Source organism: Balaenoptera ricei, chromosome 13 (assembly GCF_028023285.1).
Source record: "Balaenoptera ricei isolate mBalRic1 chromosome 13, mBalRic1.hap2, whole genome shotgun sequence".
Lineage (NCBI taxonomy): Eukaryota > Metazoa > Chordata > Mammalia > Artiodactyla > Balaenopteridae > Balaenoptera > Balaenoptera ricei.
Genome location: NC_082651.1, coordinates 8,640,710 through 8,664,416, shown reverse-complemented (window position 1 = coordinate 8,664,416; position 23,707 = coordinate 8,640,710). Strand labels below are relative to the sequence as shown.

General features: G+C 36.5%; 1 protein-coding gene across 2 annotated transcripts in view; it reads left to right on the top strand.

Moving 5' to 3' along the window:
• Nucleotides 1–23,707, top strand: part of EIF5B (eukaryotic translation initiation factor 5B) — a 69,745-nt gene that overhangs the window by 16,906 nt on the left and 29,132 nt on the right. The window contains exons 2-10 of one of the 2 annotated variants that reach the window (XM_059943220.1): nt 6,564–6,689; nt 6,793–6,877; nt 7,549–8,221; nt 9,638–9,855; nt 10,264–10,414; nt 16,238–16,333; nt 16,826–16,915; nt 18,501–18,575; nt 23,040–23,323. In XM_059943220.1, the coding sequence (XP_059799203.1) occupies nt 6,564–6,689; nt 6,793–6,877; nt 7,549–8,221; nt 9,638–9,855; nt 10,264–10,414; nt 16,238–16,333; nt 16,826–16,915; nt 18,501–18,575; nt 23,040–23,323 (1,798 nt within the window). Of the gene's footprint in view, nt 1–6,563; nt 6,690–6,792; nt 6,878–7,548; nt 8,222–9,637; nt 9,856–10,263; nt 10,415–16,237; nt 16,334–16,825; nt 16,916–18,500; nt 18,576–23,036; nt 23,324–23,707 lie in introns of both variants that reach the window. The other variant, XM_059943218.1, reaches the window with a different exon arrangement.

The window sequence follows — 23,707 nt, the reverse complement described above, 5'->3', positions numbered from 1 at the left end:
TTTGCCTTCTCCCTTAAACAGTGTTCAGTTTTGTTAATTAAACTTTTAAGATTATTATAGATTCACACGCAGTTGTAAGAATTAATACAGAGGGATTTCTGTGTCTTTTATTCGGTTTCCTCTAATGATAACATCTTGTAAAACTGTACAGTATCACAACTTGGGTATTGATGCCGATACAATTCACTGATCGTATTCAGATTTTCCCAGTTTCATTTGCACTAGCACACGTGTATGTTTGTGATTAGTGTTATACAGTATTATCACATGTGCAGGTTTGTATATTTACTACCGCAGTCAAAATACAGACCATCATTGCAAGGATCTCTCATGTTGTTCATTTGTAACCATAATCATCTCCTTTCTGTGCACCTCCCCTCACTAAACCCTAGTAACCATGAATCTTTTCTATACTTATATGAATTTTTGAAAATAAAAAATTTTATAAGTGGAATCATGTATGTATATAACCTCTGGGAATTGGCTTCTTTCCAGTCAGTCTGATTTTCTTGCGATCCATCCAAGTTGTTGCATGTATCAATAGTTCATTCCATTTTATTGCTGAATAGTATTCCATGGAATGGGGATGAACCACAGTTTATTTAACCATTCACCCATTGTGAAGGACATGTGGGTTGTTTCCAGTTTTTGGCTGTTGGAAATGAAGCTGCTACAAGCATTTGTCTACAAGTTTCTGCATGAGATAAATTTTTTGTTACCCTGGGATAAATGTGCATGAGTGCAATTGCTGAGTCATATGGTAAGTACATTTTTAGTTTTCCAGGAAAATGATAGACTGTTCTCCAGAGTGGCTGTACCAGCTTACATTTTCACTAGCAATGTGTGCGTGATCCAGGTCCTCTTCATCTGCAACAAACACTGGTTATTATCAGTGTTGTTTGGGGAGAGGACGTTCTGATGGTGTAGTGATATCCCATTGTGATTTTAATTTGCATTTCCCAAATGGCTATTGATGTGGAACATCCTTTATTTGCCATCTGTAAATACTCTTTAGTGAAATGTCTTTTCGTGCCTTTTGTCCAGTTTCTAATTGGATTGTTTGGGTTTTTACTGATGTGTTTTGAGAGTTCTTTACATAGTCTAGATACTAGTTTTTTTTTTTTTCAGATATGTAGTTTGCAGATATTTTCTTCCACTTTGTGGCTTGTTTTTTTTAATTCCCTTCATATGGTCTTTTGCACAGCAAATATTCTAAATTTTGATGAAGTCTAGTTTTTTTGGGGGGGGTGGGTTGTACTTTTAATTTCAAATCATAACTCCTTGCTTAGTGCAAAGAACTAATAAGTGGGTTCAACAAGGTTGCAGTATACCAGATCAACATAAAAAAATTCAGTCACATTTTTGTATATTAGGAATGAGTATGTAGAAACAGAAATTAAAAATACTACTTCAGATTACTTTAAAAATTAAATACGAATTTTGTGAAAATCGCAAAACACTGGTGAAAGAAATCAAAGATCTAAATAAATGGAGAAATATGGTGTTCATGAATTGGAAAACTCAATAAAGATGTTGGTTTTCTTTAAATTCACATACAGTTAATGCAATTGCTATTAAAATTACAGCAAGACGGACTTCCCTGGTTGCGCAGCGGTTAAGAATCCGCCTGCCAATGCAGGGGACATGGGTTCGAGCCCTGGTCTGGGAAGTTCCCACATGCCGTGGAGCAACTAAGCCCGTGTGCCACAGCTGCTGAACCCGTGCTCCACAACTACTGAAGCCCGCACACCTAGAGCCCGTGCTCTGCAACAAGAGAAGCCACGGCAATGAGAAGCCCATGGACCACAACGAAGAGTAGCCCCCGCTCACCGCAGCTAGAGAAAGCCCGTGCACAGCAACAAAGACCCAACGCAGCCAAAAATTTAAAAAAAAAGAATAAAAATTAAAAAAAATTACAGCAAGATTCTTTTTGTGAATTCACACAAGAATATTCTAAAATTTATTTGAAAAGTTTGAAGGAATTAATAATAGATAAAACAATTCTGATAATGAAGAATAAAAGGAATCACTTTGATTTCAAGACTTTTTGTATAGCTACCTTAATCATGACAGTTTATTAGTGTCAGAGGGAAAGACATAAATCAATAGAGCAGAATAGAGGACTTAGAAATAGCCCCATACAAGTATGGCCAAGTGGATTTTGACAAAGGTGCAAAAGCAATTTTATGTATATAGGATGGATAGTTGAAATGTTGCTGGAGCAGTTGGATAACCATAGGCAAAAGATCAAAATACAAAACATTAAAATACCCAACTTTTGTAATATAACATAGTTAAAAATCTTCAGGACCTATGAGTTGGTGCAAAGTTCTTTTTCATGACACCAAAAGCATAAAGAAAAAAACCTGATAAATGGTACCTCATGAAAATTCAAAATTTTTGCTCTGGTTAAAAAACCCTGTTAAGTGGATGAAAAGACAAGCTACAAATTGGAAGAAAGTATAGGTAAACCACATATCTGACTGATGACTCATATAAAGGGCATATAAAGAGTTCTCAAAACTCAACATTAAAAGAAAATCCAATTAGAAAAGGGTAAAAGATATGAAGACACATTTCACGGAATGTATATGAATGGCAAAGTACACGAAAAAATGTTTAACTTCACTAGCCTTTAAGGAAATGAAAAGGAAGACCTTGATATCACCACACATCTATTAGAACAGCTTAAAGGAAAAGTAGCCATAATGCTAAATACCAGCTGAATGTGGAAAAATACTAAATACTGGATGTGGAAAAAATACACATCTCCATTCATTGTTGGTGTGAATATTAAATGGTGAAGCCACTTTAGACAGTAGTTTGGTTGTTTCTTAAAAAAACTACCTATGCAATATTTTTAACAGCTTCATTTTAAAAAAATTAATTTTTATTTTTGGCTGCATTGGGTCTTTGTTGCTGCGCACGGGCTTTCTTTAGTTGCGGCGAGCAGGGGCTGCTCTTGGTTGCGGTGCACGGGCTTCTCACTGCGGTGGCTTCTCTTGCTGCGGAGCATGGGCTCTAGGCGTGTGGGCTTCAGTAGTTGTGATGTGCGGGCTCTAGAGCGCAGGCTCAGTAGTTGTGGCACACGGGCTTAGTTGCTCCGTGGCATGTGGGATCTTCTCGGACCAGGGATCAAACCCATGTCCCCTGCATTGGCAGGCAGATTTGTAACTACTGCGCCACCAGGGAAGTCCCAATAGCTTCATTTTTTAAAGGCCATTAAGTTATAACATTTTTTCTGTCCTGATGATGGAGGAATGTGGCCTATGAAAACACTGAGTTGAATACCATAGAAAATTGCCTTTTATTTCTGGAAGTCTGCAGTAAGTTTAGAATAAAGGATTGGGGCTGGAAGGGCAAATATTAGTAAGAATACTGTAACTTTGATAAAGGGGAAATGATCTGCAGAAGGATGTACCTACATAAAAATACTCTTACACATTCCTTAAAGGTTTTAAAGCTTTCATTATCAGCATGACTGGATTGTAGACTTGACTCTTGGTTTACTGAAATCTTTAAGCTGTAGTATGTAATGGGTAGGTAGAAAAGTAGGGCTGAAATGTAGGTAGAGTATAGTTTAAAGTCTCAAGTTAAATAACTGATGTTATGTGTCACTTTCATGTCCTTTTGTAATATAGTTGACATTTTAGGACATTCTCTTGAATCAGGGGTAGGAAGTTCAGTACACATTGAAAGAACACTTTAGAAACCATGGTAGGTAAAGACTGTTAAGCATGTTGTTATATCATTGATATATTTTGTACCTGTGTCAAATAATTTTCGGAAACTTGATTATTGTATTTCCCATTTTCTAGGAAGTCAGTACAATTTTGGTGTCAGATTTGGGCTTGAGTTCCTGGTATGTAACTTTCTAGCTGGATGCCTTTTATAAAGTATCATCATCTTTAAGCTTAATTTAATAGAGTTGTTATGAGGATTAAATGACATATAGTATGTCTGGTGATTGGTCAGCACAATGCCTGATGAACAGTAAGCACTCAGAAACTGTTAATATCTATTACTAGCCAGAAGAGCTTTTCAAACTCAGCAGCATACAGATGTAGTCAGATGTTTTGTTATTCTGGAAATGTTTGTTAATGAATACTGTGGCAGTACAGGCAATCACAAACTATTTTGATGAGATGAATATAGTCAGATGAGGGCTGGCAAGTTTTTGGAGGTAAGGTGCCAAGCATCGATCATTAACCACCTTCCCTTGTCACCCTATCTTGGAAGCTGCTGTAGTGTGGAATATTGGCAGAGCTGCCTTTAGAGATGGTACTGGTTGATCTCATGCTGCTGGGCCGGATGGTTGATGCTGGGCCAGACTTAGGTTTCTGTTACCTGATGAGACCTGAGAATCATCCTTGATTCTTCCCTCCCCCTTTCTATATACAACCAGTTGGTCATTTGTGTTGCTGATTGATCTCCTTAGTATTTATCTGACTCATATATCTTCATCTTGCCTGCCACTGCTGCAAGTCAGATGTGTGTTTGTCATCCCAATTAGCTAGAAAAGCTTCCTACCTTTTCCTGCTTCCTAACTAGTTGGGATTCTACCCTATCATTTATACCAGAGGTAGCTTTCTAAAATGCAAATTTGATTATGCCAGCAGGGTTACTATCTTTGACTTCAAAATCAGAACTTCCTGGGTTCAAATCCCATCTCTGCCTTGTGTGATCCTGGACAAGTTCTCTGTGCCTCAGTTTCTTCATTTATAAAAAAAGAAAAACCATTCAAATCTGACCTGGAAAGATTGCTAAAAATACACTGCCTAGCTTCCACCCCCCAGTTTCTGGTTCCCTAGATCTTGAGTGGGCTCAAGAAATCAATAACCTACAAAAAGCTTCTCAGTTGATTCAGATACCTTTTTATGAGTCCTCCTGAGGCACCATGCATGTTATTACCTTTAGGTTTTTGTGCTCATTGTGTCTGATATATGCACCCTCTTTGCCTGGTTAACTCCTTTTTCTCCTTCAGTAACTTGGGTCTAGGTTTCTCCTTTGCTAGGAAGTGTCTGACTTTCTCATTCTGGATTTGGTGCTTTGGGAAGTCACCACCAGTACAGTGGTTCAGTGTTCTATGATCCCCCTCAAATACACTGTCAAAAATGTAGGACAAAAGCACATTTCAATTCTGGTCACCTATAAAAGCATTAAATTCCTTTAATTCATGGCACTTAGCATTTTGCAATTCCTGGTTTTTTACTCATTTGCGCTCTCTCTCTCTCTTTTTTTTTTTTTTTTAAACTTTGGGTTTATTTACTTATTTATTTATGGCTGTGTTGGGTCTTCATTTCTGTGCGAGGGCTTTCTCTAGTTGCGGCAAGTGGAGGCCACTCTTCATCGCGGTGCGCAGGCCTCTCATTATCGTGGCCTCTCTTGTTGCGGAGCACAGGCTCCAGACGCGCAGGCTCAGTAATTGTGGCTCACGGGCCTAGTTGCTCCGCGGCATGTGGGATCTTCCCAGACCAGGGCTCGAACCCGTGTCCCCTGCATTGGCAGGCAGATTCTCAACCACTGCGCCACCAGGGAAGCCCTCTCTCTCTTCTGTGAAGCTCCTTGAGGATAAATTCTGTATTCTCAGTGTCTTGTTACATAATCTTTATATTTATCATATTAGGAATTATCTTTACTGAAGTGAAGCATTTTCACAACAAGGCATCCACCAGTGGAGGCCATATTGCGTGAGGTCTTTGTTTTCTGATTGTATCATTTATTTGAATTCATACACCTTTTCTACTTGTACATCTCAGACCTCCTTTGTTTTCTGTAGGTTTTAACTGGAACTTAGTTTGGTTTATTATTCCAAGTAATATTGGTAGATGGAGAACATTGTGGGATGGAACCAGAAACGAAACCAGGAATGTAAAAGATTGTGAGCAGGTTTGGTTCTGGATTTTGGGGTGTTTTATTTACTGAATCATTCCTGATTTATTTAGATTTGGATGTGTGGTGATGTTTTGCTGAAAGCATTCAAACTTTGTGCATCTTGTTTTCCCTTTGGTAAAATGAGATAATAGACTAGATGAAAGTTCCTTTCAGCTCTAAAATTTTTGCTATTCCAAGTAAAAATGCAAAGGTTTCCAAAGATTTAGGTGTTATTGATAATCAAATAATAAGAATCTTTTTCTCTTTTAACTTCTCTTCATTTTATAAATAATTCTATTCAGACACTCACAAAAAAAACTTTGGTATCAACAAAAGTGAATTTCCTTTTCTTTTCCTTTCTTTCTTTTTTTTTCTTTTTCTTTTTTAGGGTTACTTGAATACAAGCATGAATTTCCTTTTCTTGATTACCTAGATTTTCTTCCTGGAGCTGTTCATTATAACTCTTTCTGGGTTTGAGTGTAACTCAAACTTTATTGAAGCAGATACGGAGAGGCTTATGAGTAGTTATAACTCAAGGGTTGTCATGAAAGAACTTGCCAAGTGATTTTTCTCAGTGGGCTGCTAATGCATGAAAAAGGCTAAAGTGAAAAAAAAAATTCTCTGTAAGTGAATGTGACAGATTATTTTGCTCTGGAATGACATTTAGGTCTTCTTTGTTTTCATTTAAGTGCCAAGGATGACATTGATCTTGATGCCTTGGCTGCAGAAATAGAAGGAGCTGGTGCTGCCAAGGAACAGGAACCTCAAAAGGCAAAGGGGAAAAAGAAAAAGGAGAAAAAGAAGCAAGATTTTGAGTAAGTATATTTTAAATATATTTGATTTTTATTAGCTTTGGTACTAGATTTACTTATTAAACTAATTCAGTACCTCAAAATATATTTTTTAATCCATTTCTAGTGAAGATGATATCCTGAAAGAACTGGAAGAATTGTCTTGGGAAGCTCAAGGCATCAAAGCTGACAGAGAAACCACTACAGCAAAGGTGAAACACAGATTGTTGTTACCTGTTTATGCTTCTTCCTAGCTCCAGTTTTAGGGACTGTATTTGGAAACTTCTGAGCAACATATATATGTTAGTTTAAAGTTTCCATAAAATTTGATGCCAAAGGGGGAAAACAGTTTTTAGGGAATCAATAATGCATTTTAAAACCTTTCACAGATACAAAGATGCTTTATTTGGGAATCTAAAGGTATTTTGTGATATGTTGTCTGTTTATAAAATTGGTACATTTGGAAATATAACATTTCCCAACTCTACCTGCAGTTTTCTATATTATTGATACTTCCTTTCCATCCTTTGAAATTGGATAAGCCTCAGAGTAATGAGAGAGGGATGGATATTTTTTCTTTCAATTTTCCCCTTAGGCTTTTTATGCCATTTGAAGAAGGTAGTAAATGTGGACTGGTGATTAGTGTTTGCTTCAGAGCACCTGGATTCTGAAATTTACAGTGAATATGAGATGGGCCTGAGGCCTAGGTTAGCTTCTGTTACTTCCTTGAGTTTTATATTCTTGTAAAAACGACCTTATTTTAAAATTATTTTGATAATTTTTCCATGTGTACTTAACGAAGTACATGACTTTGAGGAGTTTCAATTATTAAAAAAAATAAAGTATAACTCTGTTAATATTTCTAACAATGGAATTTTTTTAGCCAACAGAAAGTAATGAAGATGAATCCACCTCAAAACAAGATAAAAAAAAGAAAGGACAGAAAGGCAAAAAACAAAGTTTTGAAGATAATGATAGTGAAGAACTGGAAGATAAAGATTCAAAATCAAAAAAGACTGCAAAACCCAAAGTGGAAATGGACTCTGGGAGTGATGATGATGATGATTTTAGTAAACTCTCCAAAAAAGCTAAAGGGAAAGCTCAAAAATCAAATAAGAAGCGGGATGGGTCAGAAGAGGATGAGGATAACAGTAAAAGAATTAAAGATTGTATGAGAGTACCTTCTTCTGGTGAAAGTAGTGATGAATCAGATGAATTTTTGCAGTCCAGGAAAGGACAGAAAAAAAATCAGAAAAATAAGCCAGGTCCTAATGTAGAGAGTGGGAATGAAGATGACGACTCCTTCAAAATTAAGACAATGGCTCAAAAGAAGGCAGAAAAGAAAGAGCGTGAGAGAAAAAAGCGGGATGAAGAAAAGGCAAAACTGCGGAAGCTGAAAGAAAAAGAAGAGCTAGAATCTGGTAAAAAGGATCAGAGTAAACCAAAAGAATCTCAAAGGAAATCTGAAGAGGAAGCTGTAAAATCCAAAGTGACTCTTGATTCTGGAGCACCTCCTGCCTCTGAAGACAAAGGAGAGGCTCGCATAGCTGCTGAAGGTTGGTAATAATATCGAGGAAAGGGCAAAAGGCTTGGATTCATAATCAGCCTAAGTTTTGATCATTATGCCCCAAAGTCATTTTGTTGTTTGTCCTTGGTTATAAAGGTACTAAATTGTAAGAAACTTAAAAAAAATTAGGTCTAAGTACTCTTTTAATTGATTTTCATTGTTAAACATTTATGTATGTAGTATAAAATATCTTTCAAATGATTTGTGCACAAACTAGGATTTTTACGGAATTTCACTGTGGAAAACAATTTTTTGCTGCTGATGAAGACTGGAAGTTGCCTAATGAAAAATTTATTCTTCCTTTTGATACCTCAGTGTGAGATAATATCTGAATTCTTTCCTGTTTTTAAAAACCTAATTCGATCTATGAAATGGAAAAGTAACATGCTGAAATTAGTTAACATCTTTTAACCAATACTGAGGCATGTTTTTGTACTAGAACCAATTAGCAAAAAAGAAGCTTTCTAGTTAAATTTCCCCCTTATTCAGAATGAAAACAAAAATCAAATGATTTATATAATTTTTCTTTAGACTAGAAAACTTTTAATGGGAAAATTGACATAGCTTTTTTTTTTTTTTAATTATTTAATTTATTTATTTTTTGGCTGTGTTGGGTCTTCGTTTCTGTGCAGGGGCTTTCTCCAGTTGCGGCGAGCAGGGACCACTCTTCATCGCGGTGCGCGGGCCTCTCACTGTCGCGGCCTCTCCCATTGCGGAGCACAGGCTCCAGACGCGCAGGCTCAGTAGTTGTGGCTCATGGGCCTAGCCGCTCTGTGGCATGTGGGATCTTCCCAGACCGGGGCACGAACCCATGTCCCCTGCATTGACAGGCAGATTTCTAATCACTGCGCCACCAGGGAAGCCCGACATAGCTTTTTAACCACTCAGATTTTTACTGTCTGGACGTGTTTGAGGAGAACCATCAAGAAAGTAACTTCATAGTCTTTCATTCTTTAGCATAATGCTATAGAGTCCTTGGAATATATTTATATTTTTGTATGTTATTCTTCTAATGTCTGTCCCCTTAAGGTAGGCATCATTCTTATCATCCCCATCTTACAGAAGCAAAACTAGCTACAGAATTTAGGAATTCAGACACCATGGATTAAGAAGATACATTAGGTACTGTATATCTTCTCCCTGATGACAGGGTCCTCCTGTCTTCTTGAATCCCTCAGGACAACTCAGAGTAGCACCAGCATTGTAAGCTTCTAAGGAGGCCAACTGGGTTGTTCGGAGCTTTTCTGGTTACTCAAGTGCTCAGGAGACCTTGATACCCAAAGCCCTTAGCCTGCTGCTGGCATCAGCCCTGGCCCATTATGGTTCCTGCATTCTGGGGTTTGCTTACCATTGCCGTAGGAAACAACTTTTAAAAATATTCTTTGCCTCTCTTCTTTTTTGGTAGATGACAATGAAGGAGACAAAAAGAAAAAAGATAAGAAGAAAAAGAAAGGAGAAAAGGAAGAAAAAGAAAAAGAGAAGAAAAAAGGACCTAGCAAAGCCACAGTTAAGGCTATGCAAGAAGCTCTGGCTAAGCTTAAAGAAGAAGAGGAAAGACAGAAGAGAGAAGAGGAAGAACGGATAAAACGGCTTGAAGAATTGGAAGCCAAGCGTAAAGAAGAGGTATGTCATTGTGAAGTTGCTGACTTTGACTTTGTGTTTTACTTAAATCCACTTCTCATAAAATATCTCTAGCTTTCTAATTCTAAAAATTTCTTAGTTGCATGGTAATTCAGTTACACTATTGTTCAGATATAAATAATAAGATGAAGAGGTAGAGAAAATCCTACCTTATTTCCTCAGGTACAGACAGGAGTTGCTTGTGCATCATTGCCAACACATAGTCTACTGTCATATGATACTAATTAATACTCATTATGTACAACATTTAAAGTACTTTCATTTGGAAGCTCCTAACATAATACTTTGCATGTATCTCAAGAGCTTTGTTAGAAATTTGGGTTGTTTATGTTTAAACTTTGTAATTCATTAAGCTAATACAATTTTTGTCTCATACATATTCTTTTATAGGAAAGATTGGAACAAGAAAAAAGAGAAAGGAAAAAGCAAAAAGAAAAGGAAAGAAAAGAACGCTTGAAAAAAGAAGGGAAACTTTTAACTAAATCCCAGAGAGAAGCCAGAGCCAGGGCCGAAGCTACCCTTAAACTTCTACAAGCTCAGGGTAGGTGGTGTTCTTAATTAACTGAATGCTCTAGAAACTTCTCTCATGCAGTTATATCTCTATAATGGTCAAAAGGAGAATTGAATCAGAAGGAGAATTCTATGAAAATGCTGTGAAAAAGTCCAATAATAATGTAAGGAATAGGTGAGATAATTTCATTATTTAGGGAGATGACGTCTATACTGTGATAAAAATTTGTGTGTAAATGATAGTATGTCTGTAAATGAAAATACAAAGTAGTGAAATGAGTCCCCATGTAGACCTCACTCAGTTTCAACAATTATCACCATTTACCATTCTTGTTTTGTCCCCCCTCCACCCAGTTTTTTCCCCTAGAGTATTTTAAAGTGAATTCCAGATGCCATTATTATTTTACTCACATTTTACTTTAGTATGTATCTCTAACAGATAAGGACATTTTACTTTTTAATATAAGTGTAGTATGTATTATTATATTAAGCAAAGTTCCTTGATATCTTGATTTTGTCCATGTCTAGTTTTTTCCACTTATCTCCAAAATGTCTTTTATAATTGATTTGTTCAAATCAGGATCCAGATTAGATTCATGTGTTGTATTTGGTTGATAATGTCTGTCTCTCATTGATACCAGTACCACCCCTATTTTTGGCATGGATTTATTTGTTGAAGATACTGGATTTTTTCCTAGAATTTCTCCTATTCTGGATTTGTCTATTTGCATTCTCCTGGTGTTGGCTAACTTATTTCTCTATACCTTGTAATTTTTTAGATCTAGCAGTTTGGCTACTTCTTAGTGGTGCTTTACCACCGCCTCACGTGAGGAGGCATGTGATCTGCTTGCCTTCTGGTGATGTCAAGATTGATCAGTGAGTTTAGCTATTGGCAGCCTTGTCCATTAGAAAAGTTCTTCATTGACTTTTCATCTAATAATTTTAATTCCAATTGGTGATCATTGCCTATATCCAGTACTTCGTTAGGAACTGCAGAATTATGATAGTCTGTCGTTCTTTCTGCGTTTATTAGCTAGAATCTTTCTGTAAAGAAAAGCTTTCCCTGAAATACAGTTCATGCCGGAAAACCAGGATATATGCTTAATTCTTTCCCTTTCTTTACTAATTAGCAAAATAATAAATTGGTGTCCCCTTAACCTCCAAAGGTGACCAGTGAATTTAATTTTGTTTTGCATGTATATCATTTTATCTTAATGGAGTTTTATATAATTGATACGTTTTCATCTCCTAAAGTTATTTATGTTTTTGATACTCAAATTATACCATCTTTGGCTAGCAGGAAGTCATTCACGTTGGTCCCTGTGACTTTTTCACTTGACTACAGTATTCTTGGACCTCTTCCTTGCTTTCTAACACCACGAGATATCTCAGGTTCATCATGCACATTTTCTCCTCTAGACCTTGAAATCAACTGTTTACCCAAGGAACCTTGGTTCCTTTTAGTTCAGAGACCATAATCTGAACATTTAATCAATTATGTTTTTGACAAGTAAGATGATTTAAAATAGTACCTTTGCTCCTTTGAGAAGAATATTTTGCGACCTCTCTTAATGTCCTGTCCCTACATTCCACAGATTTTTATATTATAATAATTTTGGTGCTTACGGTGTAATTAAAGTAAGAGCTACCATCTGTTATGTATTTAATATGTACCTGATGTTACCTCTGACGTTATTTCCTCATAAATATCTTCATTCCCATCATATAGATGAAAAAATGGAGACTCAGAAAACTTTAACAGCTTGTCCAAGGTCCTAGAACTAAGATTTAATTGATCTGTGTGACCAGCTCTTTGTTATGCATTATATGGTCAGCTGGGAGCAGTAAATGTAGAGAAACACAGTACTTAGATTTCAGAAAGTCTTATTCTCAGTTGGGGATATAGCTTTTTAAAAAACAAAAGTAAAGAACAAATTTGAGTACAACTAGCACCCAAATATCAGATTTGACTGGTGGCTATCTGACAGGCTAGAAGAACTCTTGGAGAAATTGGGATCGGACCACGTAGGGAGTAATTTGCCAATCTCAGAAATGCTGTTTTATGGAGTAGTTTGACTTGTATTTACAAGATTAGATGAAAATTATTTAAAATTGTGAACTTGGCATCAATCTTTAGGACAGGCTTGGAAGAGATGGTCTCTCAAGTGGCATCTCTGGCCCTAGTCTCTTTTCTTATTCTTCATAGTGTTGCCCAGTTTTTGCCCTGTTATGGGTTCCCTATTGTCTGTTAATAAAAATGTCCAAACTTCTTAGCCTGACATTAACGGCCTTCCACAAGTGCATTCATTGAAAAGATACTACATGCTACGTCTCACCGTATCTTTAAAAGCCGCCTTGTTAGGTAAATATTATTTACCACATTCATTACCTAGAATAATATAAAACTTATTCATTGAGCTCAAAAGGTGTTCTTAGAGAGGGTATCTGCAGATAATTTTCAGATAATTACGCTGAATTGTGTAGCAGGTTACCTTTTCAGTCTGTTCCATAGCCTTTAGCCTGTAACTACTAAGCATATAGCAAGTACACATTCCCCTAAAAGACACAAACTACCAACATGCAAAGAAATGCATAACCTGGGTAGTCCTATATCTATTTAAAAAATATACTGCTATATCTATTTACATTTTATCTAAGTTAAAAAAAATTTTCCAACAAAGAAAACTCCAGGCCTCTATGATTTCACTTGGGAATTCTAACAAATATTTAGGGAAGAAATATTGCTAGTTATGAACATTATCTTCCAGAACTACCCAACTCATTTTATGAGGACAGCATGCCCTTATATCATAGTGAGACAAAGACTTTACGAGAAAGGAAAACTGTAGACCAATATCCCTCATGAACAAAGATGCAGAATTTTTCCACAAAATATTAGCAATTTGATTCCAGCAACACAATTGACCCTTGTACAATCTAGGGGTTAGGGGCAACTCCCCATGCAGGCACAAACCTGTGTATAATTTTCTAGTCGGCCCTCTGTATCCACGGTTCCGCATCCACATATTGAACCAGCAGTGGATCTTCTAGTACTATAATACATATTTAGTGAAAAAAATCTGAGTATAAGTATCTGTGTAGTTCAAACCTGTGTTATTCAAGGGTCAACTATATAAATATTTATGTTTATGTGCATATATTTATGTATATTTATATTTAGGGATAATCTATTATGACCAAGTGGGTTTTATCCTGGTAATGCAGGGTTGGTTCAGTATTTAAAAATCAATAAATAGTTCACCATATTAATAGACAAAAGAAGAAAATCTACATGATCATCTCAATAGATGGAGAAGAATCATTTGACAAAATTCACCATTTATATATAATAAAAATTCACAAACTGAGAATAGAAGGGAACTTCCTTCCCTGATATAAGACATTTACAAAAAACATACAACAATTTGCAGTTACTGGTGAATGACTGAATACTAATAAACACTAATATTGTGATTAAGGCAAGGATATCCACTCTCATCACAATCATTCCACATTGCACTGGAATGTCCTAACTCAGGCAATTAGGCAAAAAGAGAAATAAAGGCATGCAGACTGGAAGGAAGAAGTAAACCTCTCTATTCACAGATGACAATTGTCTACATAGAAAATCCCATGGAATCTACCCCCCACAAAATCCTACAGCTTAATAAGTGAGGTTAACAAGATTATAGATAAGGCTAGTATGCAAATATCAACTGTATTTCTATATGCTTGCAATTAACAGTAAAAGTAAAAAATTAATGGTACCATTTACAGTATCCCCCCATAAAAGTAATTGAAACACTTAGTATTTGTGGAATCTATATGCTGAAAACTATAAAACACTGACGAAAATAATCAAAGACCTGTGTAAATGGAGAGATGTTGCATTCATGGATTGGAAGATTTGATGTTGTTAAGATACCAGTTCTCCTAAACTGATTTGTAGATTCAGTACAATCTCAATCAAAATTGCAGCAGAATATTTTGTGGATATCTATAAGCTATTTCTAAAATGTGTATGAAAAGATAAAGGAGTTAAGATGGCCAAAGTATTTTTGAAAAAGAACAAACCTTGGAGGACTCACAATATCTGATTTCAAGACTAACTGTAAAAACAGTAATCAGTACAGTGTGATACTGGCAAAAGGATAGACAAATAGATCAATAGAACAGAATAGAGTCTACGTATGGTCAGGGTTTTTTTTCTGTCATAGGAAAAGACAATTCAGTAGATAAAAATATGATGTTTGCAACAAGTGATAGTGGAACAATTAGACATTTATTGTGTAAAAAAAAAAAACCTCAAAACAAAAAAACTTAGTCCTAAATCTCAATCGTTATATAAAATTTAACTCAAAATGGATTGTAGATCTACATATAAAATACACAACTAAAAAACTTTTAGAGGAAAACATAGGAGAAAATCTTTGTGAGTTTATGTTAGGCAGGGAGTGCTTAGTTACAACTTCAAAAGCATAATCCATAAAAGGAAAAAAATATAAAATAGAGGAAATCCAGTTAAAAACTTTTGCTGTGTAAAAGACACCATTGAGAGAATTCAAAGACAGTACTTGAAAGTCACACATGATAACTGTGTGTGTGTGTGTGTGTGTGTGTGTGTGTGTGTGTATAAAAATATATATAAAGATAACTTGAAACTCAACAATGAGAAAAACAATCCTATTTAAAAATGGGCAAAAGTTTGAAGAGACACTTCACCAAGAAACTATTCAATATAAGCACATGGGAAGAATGCTCGACATCATTAGGGAAATTCAAATTAAGACCACTATGGGATATCACTACACATTTATTAGAATATGTAAATTTAAAAGAACCCAGCATCTGTCTTTACCAAATGCTGGTAAGAGCAGTTGGAACTCTCATATATTACTGGTGGGAATGCAGAATTGTAAAGCCACTTTAGAAAACAGTTGGCAGTTTCTTACAAATTTAAATACAGTTGACCCTTGAACAACACGGGTTTGAACTGTGTGGGTTTACTTATAGGTGGATTTTTTTCCAATAATAAATACTACAGTAACTACACGATTTGTGATTGGTTGAATCCGAGGATGTGGAACCATGAATATGGAGGAAACATGTATACGGAGGGCTGACTATAAGGTATATGCAGATTTTCGGCTGCGAGGAGAGTTGGCAGCCCTGACCCCCATGTTGTTCAAGAGTCAACTGTACATATTTATCTTAATGTCCCATCATTCCCACTCCACAGTATTTACCCCAGAGAAATGTTCACAGAAAAATCTGCATGCAAATGTTCCTAACAGCTTTATTCATAATTGTCAAAAACTAGAACTCAAATGTCCTTCAGCTGTCTGTCGAATCAAGGAACTGTGGTACATCCATACAATGGAATACCATTCGGCAATAAAAAGAAATGAAGTACTGGTACATAGAGCAACGAGGATGACTCAGATCCATTATGATGATAGCCAGACTGTAAAGTTTTATTTCTGTGACTCTCTGGAAAGAGCACATGTTTTGAGTTGGAGAACAGATCAGTAGCTGCCAGGGGCATAAGGATGTGAATAGGGTTTAACTTCCCAGAGCAGCACAGGGTGATGGAACTGTTCTGCATCTTCATTATGATGGTGGTTGTGTAACTACATGCATTTGTCAAAAGTCATAGAACTGGACACCAAAAAAATGGAATTTAAACGTATATAAATTTTAAAATACCTTACATTAAAAAAGAGGGTTTTCTATGAATGTTCGTTTATATTTTAGGGTATGTATCTCTGAGGTGAATAAAATGTTATCTTCTTAAGTAGTATTTCTTAGGTGACAAGTAGTATAAACCCTGAAATTTTCCATTTTTATCCCTCAGGTGTTGAAGTGCCATCAAAAGACTCTTTGCCAAAGAAAAGGCCAATTTATGAAGATAAAAAGAAGAAAAAAACACCACAGCAGCTGGAAAATAAAGGTTTGCTTACAAAATAGCCTGTGATTTAGAAACAATTTTGTTTGCCTTTCCCCCCATAACCTGCAAGACAGAAGTCTTAAAAAGAAATGAACAAATCAGAATTGTAACTGAAACTTACTTCCTATACCTTGTTTCTTGTTATTATCATTCTCAACTGATTCAAATGACAGGTTAGTGGGAAAGTGCTTTTGTTTGAAGAATCTGGATCCTATGCTATGAATAACTGTTCTTAACTCTGAAAAGCACAACTATCATTCTTATGTTTTCTGTTTCCTTCTCAACCTTCTGTAATTTTACATTCTATTCTTGAGCAGAAAGAAAAACTAGTTTCCTGTTTAAAAAAACAACAACGCATAGCTGATATTTAAATGTTTTCTAAACTTGCTAAAGAATTAGGTTGTACTACTGGTTTTTATTCAGTACTTAACAGAGTATCCTAACAAATTATGCACTGAAAAGTATTGTTAACTTGGTTTCTGTTCCTGTTTTCAGTATGTGAACCAATGGAATTAAGTGCTGCTGTAGAAGTTGTGGAACAAGGAGTACCTGAAAAAGAAGAGACACCACCTCCTGTTGAACCAGGTCAGTAGTGTTGACTAATTAATTCCTATTAAATATCACTGATGTGTCATAAGTTGTCTTGGTTATCGTTAGTTTGGGGAAACCAAATGTCTGGCAAGATGACCTTCTTCATAGTTCTTTCTTTTCTCTAAATCATTTCATTTCCACTGAAAAAAGTGTAGAGGTGAGACTTGAATCACTTTTGTTCTTTACAATAGTGTTGGTAAAATGTTTTGTAGAGAGGATAGAGAGAGGTATTTGGATTTTCTCTGATGTTTTTATTTATGGGTCAGAATTCTTAAGCGGTACCAAGAAGAACTAAAGTTCTTTATTTAATCCTTTGGAAGCAAATTGGAAGCATTTTTAATTAGAACTTTCATTAAGAGTCATAAAAATTGGCATTTTAAAATCTTCAGAGGTCAGCTTCTCTTTACTAAATTAGTAAGGGGATTCAACTTACTCATTTTGTGTGTGTGTTTTGAGATTGGAGAAAATCTCTGGATTTTTTTTTTCTTTAAGATAAACATTGTTCTAATTCATGAGATAGCTGTTGCTAGGAGAGCCAGAGGCTGGCTAAATGTATGTTTCATAAAATCAGGAGAATCTCCAGTGTTTAAAGACAGGAATGGGAGCAGCTTTAGAGAATGTTAAGACTGACCCACGCTGGTGAAAGGTATTACTGATCCTATTCTTCTTCCCCTCCTATTCTCAATATAAAAAGGATCATTTTCCTGGGCACACCTCAGCTTAACAGGATGAGATTAGAGAAATTCACATTGATAGACTTAACAGCAGTTCCCTATTTTAGGTGATATTTGTAGCACTAGAAAGAATTGCTAATTTAGGAGGAGTAGGGGTATGTGTTTCTGACTCATTTCCTCCTCAAGAAGGCATATCTAAACTTGTTGGCAAATAGTAATTATGACAGGGAAACAAATACTACAGTGTCCCAATCTCATCTTCCTTTCATTTGAGAATAATTTTGCTTGATTAGATTTCAGTAAAAAGAGTAATTTTTGTTAATGAGAGTTTAAAGTCTATAAATTCAAAATTTTATCTTTCTGGCTATTTTTTGGGTTGTAAGCACAACGTACTGTTCTTATTTTCAACTGGAATAGAAGTGTAGATTTGTACCTCCAACTATGTAATTTAAGTTGTATTTATATATATTTGTAGAGGTTAAAGCAAAATAAACGGTACATTCTTACGTATAAAGTATAGGTTGAAGATCAGAAAGAAGATATATGTGAAATTTCTTTTATCCTCAAGAACTGAATGCCATCATTTACCCTTTTCAAGATCTAAAGGAACATTTCAATGAGTTGCCAATATTTTAATTACCTCAGATATGAAATGTGCGTTAAGTTTAATATAGTGTATTCAGAACACGAGGAAATTGTGAAGCATTTAGTAATAGTAGAGGATTTAACATGCTAGGTATATTGAAAACTAGTTCCAAAGGTAATGAAATTGTGTACGTACTTTTTGCATAACTAAAACATTTCTTTTTTTATGTCAGGATAATTTTCTACATAATTTTTTTTTCTAAAAGCAATCTTATGTGTCTAGATATATTCTGTGTCTTTAATGGAAATTTTATTTACAGAAGAGGAAGAAGAAACTGAGGATGCTGGATTGGATGATTGGGAAGCTATGGCTAGTGATGAGGAGAGAGAAACAGGTGAGTAGCTCATAAGCACACATTGATAAGTCCAGTGGTTATTGGAGGTGTGTATATATTTAAAGAAATAGTCTCCTGATGATGAACGCTGTATGAACATTCCTGGGGACAGAGACCAGTCTTGCTCTCTCCATTGCCATGGTTCCTAAGTCCTCATATGGATCCTGATTTTATTAATAAATGGTTTTTCAGAAAGTCATTTGTAAGATAGTTGCCTAGGCTTTAGAATACATTTTTTCCCAGAGTGATAATGTTAAAAATGGGGATAAGTTATTAAAGCTAACCTACCAAAAAAACCTCTTGAACTTAAAAGATAACACAAAGATAATACAAATGAATAGTTTAGTTCCTAATCACTAGGAATAAAAAGTGTTTTTGTCAATTCTTCCTGTCTTCTTTTTTAGGGATTAATTTGCTGGCTTTTTGCTAACTTTTTGAAATGAATATTTGGCTCTGTTTTTTCAGTCGTTTTTCAAAACTACATATTTTTCTTTAAGCCTGGCTTTAGCCAAATTCTGTAAGGTCTGATATGTTGATATTTTAAAATCTCTATTTTGATATATTAACTTTTATCTGTGATTTATTTAGAAGTATATATATATTTTTTAAACATGAGAGATTTTCTATATATATATATTTTAACTTATTTTATTTATTTATTTATTTATTTTTGGCTGTGTTGGGTCTTCGTTTCTGTGCGAGGGCTTTCTCTAGTTGCGGCGAGCGGGGGCCACTCTTCATCGCGGTGCGTGGGCCTCTCACTATCGCGGCCTCTCTTGTTGCGGAGCACAGGCTTGCAGACGCGCAGGCTCAGTAGTTGTGGCTCACGGGCCTAGTTGCTCCACGGCATGTGGGATCTTCCTAGATCAGGGCTCGAACCCGTGTCCCCTGCATTGGCAGGCAGATTCTCAACCACTGCGCCACCAAGGAAGCCCCAGAAGTATATTTCTTAATTTATGAAAGTGAGGACTTTACGTATCTTTGTTACTTCATTGTGATCAGAAAAATACATGGTTCTATCCTTTGAAATATGTTGACTTAACCAACCATTTGTTGGGTTGTAAATTATTATAAATGTTTCATATGTGATTGGAAAGAGTTTATATTCTGCATTCGTTAGGTGACTTGTTACCTATATTTAGTTAAGTTTGCTGATCATTTTGTTCACCTCTTATGTTCTGTTCTGAGTTTTTTTTCTGGTGTGCTTTTTCTCTCTCTCACTGAGAGTTGTGTGTTCAAATCTCCCATCGTGCTTGTAGATTGTCTATTTCTCCATGAGTTATATTAATTTTTGCTTTATATATTTTGGTGCTATATTATTAGATGAATGTAATCTTATATCTTTCTGATGAATTAACTGTTTTATCGTTTTATTTCTAGCGATGTCTTTTGCCTTAAAGTCTACCTTATCTGATATTAATAGCTATACCAGCTTTAATTTACATGATCTTCTGTCTTAATTACACTTTCTACATCCTTAAACAGCATATAGTTGAGGTTTTAAATCTAGTTTGTCAATTTTTATATTTTACCTAGAGTACTTAGCCCATTACATCTAACATTTGATAGAGTTAATAAAGTATATTGATTTTATATTTATCATTTTATTAAGTTCTTCTTATTTGTTCTGTTTCTTTTTCTCTCCTTTCTAACCATCTTTTGGATTATTTGAATCTTTTTCTCCTTTCATGAGCTTGGAAGTTTTGTAATTTTCTGCTTACTTTTAGTGGTTACTCTAGAGAGTTTTAACGTGGATCTTTTTTTTTTTTTTTTTTCCTTTTTCTCCATCTTCTCACCCAGTATTCCTCCTCCCAGTCCTTATCACCTCCTCTCATGTCAGCCCCCACTAGAAGATGAGGACTTGATTTCTCTGTTCCCTGCAATGCCTGTGGCAGTGCTTTGCACACTAGACACCCCAAACAAGGATTTGTGCAAGAATAAATGGATGGGTGGGCAACTGCTCTGTGTAAGTGCCCACCCCTTCCTGATAGATGCCTTTTAAATCCTCACAAAAGCTGAGAGGGGCTGAGGGGGTTAGGAAAGTTGTCAGAGGGTAGGCAGCTGTCCTTAAGTGGTGGAGCTGCATCTGGAGCCGCCTGGGCCTGATTCCAAAGCCTGCCTCTTCCCCTTTCCCTCTACGGATTCCATAATGACATGGCTCCTGCCCTCAAATCTGATGAGAGACAGAAACTAATGCAGAAATTAAAAAACAGTGCCTGGCAAATAACAGGCGCCAATAAACACGTTCTGTTGTTGAAGGAGCGAAGCCCTAACAGCGGTGTTCAGACATTTCTGTGGGGCCCAAAGGAGACACCTAAGTGTGTTGGATGAGGGGCGAGGAAGGGGCTGTAAAAGACTTCTAGAGGGGGACACTTGAGGGGGACCTTGAAAGGTAGGTCCTTTCCAGGGGTGAGGGAACAGCACGGAGGGATGAAAAGAAAGCAATCTGAGAAAATGGAAGACCTTTAAAAGCCACAATAGGGAATACCCTTAGTGTTAAACCTCCCCCAGGCACCCCCATGGCTCCAGCCCGAGATCAGCAGACAGTGCTGGGGCCTGACAGGCTACAGAGCTGGCAGCAGGTTGGGGGACTACGCTGCACAACGGCTGCACCCTGCCTTCCCCCTCTCTGCCCAACCCGGACCACCAATCCTCGGCCCTCCGACTGGGCCTAATGTGAATCTTTGAACTATCACTGTCTACTATTACCTTCTTTGCAGGCAGTGTGAAGACCAAAGAATACATAAACAACATTTAACCAATTCTTAATTTATATACCATTGTGCTCATTAATTTTAATTCTCTGTTTTAAACCCCATAATAGCTTTTTTAAAAAAGCAGTCAGTATATATTTAAGTTTACCCACATTCTTAGCTTTTGTTATGCTTCATTTTTTCCTGCACCTCTGACCTTTATTTGGGATCATTTCTTCCAGCCTAAAGAATACCTTTTAGAATTTCCTTCAGTATGAATCTGTTACTGAGACATTCCATTTTTGCTTTTCTGAAAATATCTTTCTCTCATCTTCATTCTTGAAGGTGACATACTGAATGAGGAATTCTTAGTCGTAATTTTATTAATACTTTGAAGATATTAGTCCCTTGTCTTGGCTTTTATTGTTTCTGTTTAAAAGTCAGGTACCAGCCTAGGGCTTCTCTGGTGGCGCAGTGGTTGAGAATCTGCCTGCCAGTGCAGGGGACACGGGTTCGAGCCCTGGTCTGGGAAGATCCCACATGCTGCGGAGCAACTGGGTCTGTGAGCCACAACTACTGAGCCTGCGTGTCTGGAAGCCTGTGCTCCGCAACAAGAGAGGCCGCGACAGTGAGAGGCCCATGCACCGCGATGAAGAGTGGCCCCTGCTTGCCCCAACTAGAGAAAGCCCTCGCACAGAAACGAAGACCCAACACAGCCAAAAAATAAATAAATAAATAAATAAATAAATTTATTAAAAAAAAAAAAAAAGTCAGGTACCAGCCTAAATTTTTCATGTGTCTTTCGTTTTCATCAGTTTTATTATAATGTGGCTAGGTTTGTTTTCTTTTTATTTAATCTGCCTATATGTTTTTATCAGTTTTGCAGTGTTATGAGCCACTATTTCTTCTCAGGGATATTAGTTAAGCCTATGATAGACCTTCTTACTCTATCACTGTATCTTTTCCTCTTTTCTGTATTTTTTACCTATTGAGTCTCCATGGTTCATTGTAGATTGTTTCTTCTGATCTGTGTTCTGGTTCATTAATTTTCTCCTCAATTGTTTGCAACTGTAGAAATAATTTGATGTCAAGGTTGGTGTTTTCTTCCTCCAGAGAGAATTTATATGTACATCTACCAGGAGTCTGAGTGAACTAGCAACATAGAGTTATCTTATTCCACATGTGGAATTTAGAGAATCTGGAGGTGATATGCCAATAATGGGGAGGCCCTGTTTACTTCTCGTTTATCCTTACTGCTACGATACAGTTTTTCAGGATTTCACCCCACGATAAGGGTATTACCCAGTGTCCATCTCCCTCGCCCTGTGGAAATCCTTGGTAGGCCTGAACTCCCAGTGCCTGGACCCCTAAACTTTGAGGAGCCACTACGAGCTTCATAGCTTTTCAGCTGCCTCCTCCAGGATCCGCAAATGACCCCACGGGGAAGAAAGTACTAGGCATTGTGTCCACCTCCCCGGGTTTCTGTCCTCTCTTGTATCCTGGCTTAATAATGCTTTTCTTGTTTATTAGCTTAAGTATGGTTAATGCCTTACGTTTTTACTGTTAAATGGCAGTCTTCATTGTAGCAATGTAGACAAACACTTTGCATTTATGATGTGTGAAAACATTAATTTGGAATTAATGCTGTATTAAAATGTTAACTGCCTTACTTAGTACATGTTCAGTATTGTTTTTCCTTTAAGGTCTCTATCTTGATAGAAATCCCATTTTTAACTTTCATTTATTTCAAAATCTCTTTTCCTGAAAGTAGGAAACACGGTGCATATAGAAGTAAAAGAAAACCCTGAAGAGGAAGAGGAGGAAGAGGAGGAGGAGGAGGATGACGAAGAGAGTGAAGAAGAAGAGGAAGAAGAAGGAGACAGTGAAGGCAGTGAAGGCGATGAAGAAGATGAAAAGGTGTCAGATGAGAAGGATGCGGGGAAAACATTAGATAAAAAGCCAAGTAAAGAAGTGAGCTCAGAATCTGAGTATGACTCTGATGATGATCGAACTAAAGAAGAACGGGCTTATGACAAAGCAAAACGGAGGATCGAGGTATTTATTTTTCCTCTTCTCTTTCCTCCTTTCCTCCCCACTCCTCTGTGATCATTAAAACTATACAACTAAAGGCTTTTATTGAGGAGCACTTTTAAAAATACAGTCTCAGAGTGGTATCTTTGTCCAGTTTTTGTGGAGACATAATAGGTCTTTAACAGGGTCTAACCCAAGGACCTCACTCTTACCTAAGACAGAATGGTGACTGCTTCATCATTTTTTTCTTTGTTCCTCCAAATTTTAATGTGCTCTTTGAGTGATGGTTTATCGGTATACAGAGGTATTCTGAGCTTATGCCCTCTAGTTGAGTTTTTGCCTTATGTATTTAGGTTAGTCATTCTGAGGCATCTGATCCCTTTAGTTGTTTAAATCTGGTGGGTTAAT